Consider the following 2,781-nt stretch of genomic DNA (forward strand, 5'->3'; position numbering starts at 1 on the left):
GTGTGTGAGAGAGAGAGTGTGAGTGTGTGTGTGTGTGCGTGTGTGAGAGCGAGTGTGTGTGTGTGAGTGAGTGAGTGTGTGTGTGTGTGTGTGTGAGAGAGAGAGAGTGTGTGTGTGTGTGTGCGTGTGTGCGTGTGCGCGTGTGTGTCTGTGTGTGTGAGAGAGAGTGAGTGTGTGTGTGCGTGTGTGTGTCTGTGTGTGTGAGAGAGAGAGAGAGTGAGAGTGTGTGTGTGAGCATGTGTGTGTGTGCGTGCGCGCGTGTGTGTGTGCGCGTGTGTCTGAGAGAAAGAGTGTGTGTGTGCGCACGTGTGTGTGTCTGTGTGTGTGTGTGTGTGTGCGCATGTGTGTGTGTGTGTGTGTGAAATAAAACAAAAAATAAATAAAACAAATACTTGACTGAAAATTAAACTAAAATGTTTTAAAAACTAAAATTACTAAAGCTAAAATTAAAATAAATCAAAACTAAAATGAAATAAACTAAATGTCAAAAACAACTAAATTAGTAAAATTATATTAAAATAAAAACTCAATATTTAACCTCTTAATTGGCAAGTTTTGTAAGATAAACGAGTATATGTGTGTATTTAATAGGGTTTGCTTTAGTCTGTAGTTATAATTAACTTTATAATACATAATACATAAATAAAAGTCCGTAATGTGTGTTCACATGATGAAAAGCTAATAATTAAATAATAAAAAATGTCAAATCAAAATACAGCTAAATAAAACACTTACTAAAAATGCATTAAATTATAAAAATGTCAATTTTTTAAAAACTACGATCATGTAACCGAATAGTATAAACACTCCGGTAAAACTCGTTCCTGAGCATTTACATTCATTGAGAGATGAGTGTTTGTTTCATCACAATTACAGTCTCTCTCGTGTCTTAATATTCCTCCTGTCGTTACATTAGTGAAGTCGTTTGGTGAATTATACAGTCGTTTGGAGCGTCATGTGTGTCCGCTCACACTCGTACCTGCTTTCCCACAATGCCTCAGCGCTCGTAAACGCTGCTCAGCGGGACTCTGGCCTTCAGCTGCGTTCTCTTTGAGTAAATGAGCGTCTAGAGTGCTTTTACACAAACAGGCCTTTGATCTGCAGATGAAGCTCATGTTCTTTGAGTTTTACAGCCGTTATTAATGAAGACACGCTTCACAAAACCATCACCCTCCATTCAACAGGCTGCTAAAGCACACACACACACTCACACACACACGCACAAACATACAGACACACAAACTCGCACAAACACACACACACACACACACGTACATGATCTGTGTGTGTGTGTGTGCGCGCGTGAGTGTGTGTGTGCGTGTGTGTGTGCGTGTGTCTGTGTGCGTGTGCACGCATTTGTGTGTGTGTGTGTGTGTGCACGCATTTGTGTGTGTGTGTGTGTGTGTGTGTGTGTGTGCGTGAGCGTGTGTGTGCGTGCGTAGCCTCACATCTCTTACAAAATGAAGCACTGCGTTCAAAATATCACAAACACGTCTCAAAAGCAAACACCTTTGCCATAATATTAATTCCTGTTAGATTTGTGTGTGTTACACAGAGAATTGTGTGTTGTGTTTTGCAAAAAGTGTTTTATGAAATTGAAAGGCTGAGTATTAGTGAATGGTTTTGCAGATTTGGTGTGTGTTTCTGCTGTTTGAGTGTCAGCTTTCAGAAACTGTGACAAGGAAAGATTGTGTGTGTAAGCAGATGAAAAAAGAGCTGGATGCACCGAAATGAAAATTCTTGGCCGAAGCCGAACAACATGAAACACTTTAACATTCTAGCAGACATTATACCAACAAAGCACAATTTAACTTAAAATTAATAAGTTGGTAAAATAATATTTTTTGGCCATTTTTGAGACCCGCTTCTTGAATCAGGCATGTATTTTTACTGTACAAATAAATGCAGCCTTCCTGAGCAGAAGAGACTTCTTTTAAAACATTAAAAAATATAACAGATCCCAATTTGAACACTGTGTGAATATTATAATGTATTAATAGAGCTGTTGTAATTATTATTATCATTATTATCGTCTTACTTTTTTATTTTATTTTATTTCACAGAACAGTAAAATTACAATACTGTCATTTATGAATGTTGAAGGAGTTCTTGCTTTTTTCTCAGCTTTTATTTTGACAGAAATCCGCAGAAAGGAAGACCTCAGTGTTTCTTTTTGCTGACAACAGCAGGTTTATAAATGATTCTCACTAAGAATTTGGGAAGATGTTTGTCGCACGTATTGCATTGTCACATGCCTTGTAAAAATTCATAAAAATGTGACTGAGCATCTGATGAGTAATGCGTCGCGTCATTATTCAGTACAATTTATTCGGTCTATTCACTTATTCAGAGCTTTTTTGCTATATTCGGCCGAATAATTAGGGTTGCCGAACATTGTGTGCATCCCTGAGTGCAGTGTGAAGCGCGCCTCACCAGTCCTCGTCCTCGGGGATGGAGGTCAGCGGCGGGGTCAGGCAGTAGATGTGGAAGGCCATGTTACACTCGTCGCACAGCAGCTGCATGTGAGCGTCCTGCTTCCCTCCACACACACAACACGAGCAGAAACGGCACTCAGCATCCGGATCCGCTTTACAGTGCTTACACTCCGGACCCGACTTACCTGCACACACACACACACACACACACACACACACACACACACACACACACACACACACGTTACACATGAACTCGCACTTAGGTGAATGTGTGTGCGTGTGTGTTAAAGAGTCTGTGTGTGTGTGTGTGTGTGTGTGTGAGAGTGTGTGTGTGTGTGTGAGT

The 2,781-nt window shown here is 40.2% G+C and overlaps 1 protein-coding gene across 1 annotated transcript in view; it reads right to left on the reverse strand.

Annotated features, from left to right (window-relative positions):
• The window catches only part of LOC107572801 (E3 ubiquitin-protein ligase UHRF2-like), a 41,758-nt gene that overhangs the window by 3,881 nt on the left and 35,096 nt on the right, over positions 1–2,781 (reverse strand). Inside the window, exon 7 of the mRNA XM_016259237.1 lies at positions 2,434–2,620. Within this exon, the coding sequence (XP_016114723.1) occupies positions 2,434–2,620 (187 nt within the window). The remainder of the gene's footprint in view (positions 1–2,433; positions 2,621–2,781) is intronic.

Source organism: Sinocyclocheilus grahami, unplaced genomic scaffold, assembly GCF_001515645.1.
Source record: "Sinocyclocheilus grahami isolate Dianchi unplaced genomic scaffold, SAMN03320097.WGS_v1.1 scaffold1814.1, whole genome shotgun sequence".
NCBI classification, from domain to species: domain Eukaryota; kingdom Metazoa; phylum Chordata; class Actinopteri; order Cypriniformes; family Cyprinidae; genus Sinocyclocheilus; species Sinocyclocheilus grahami.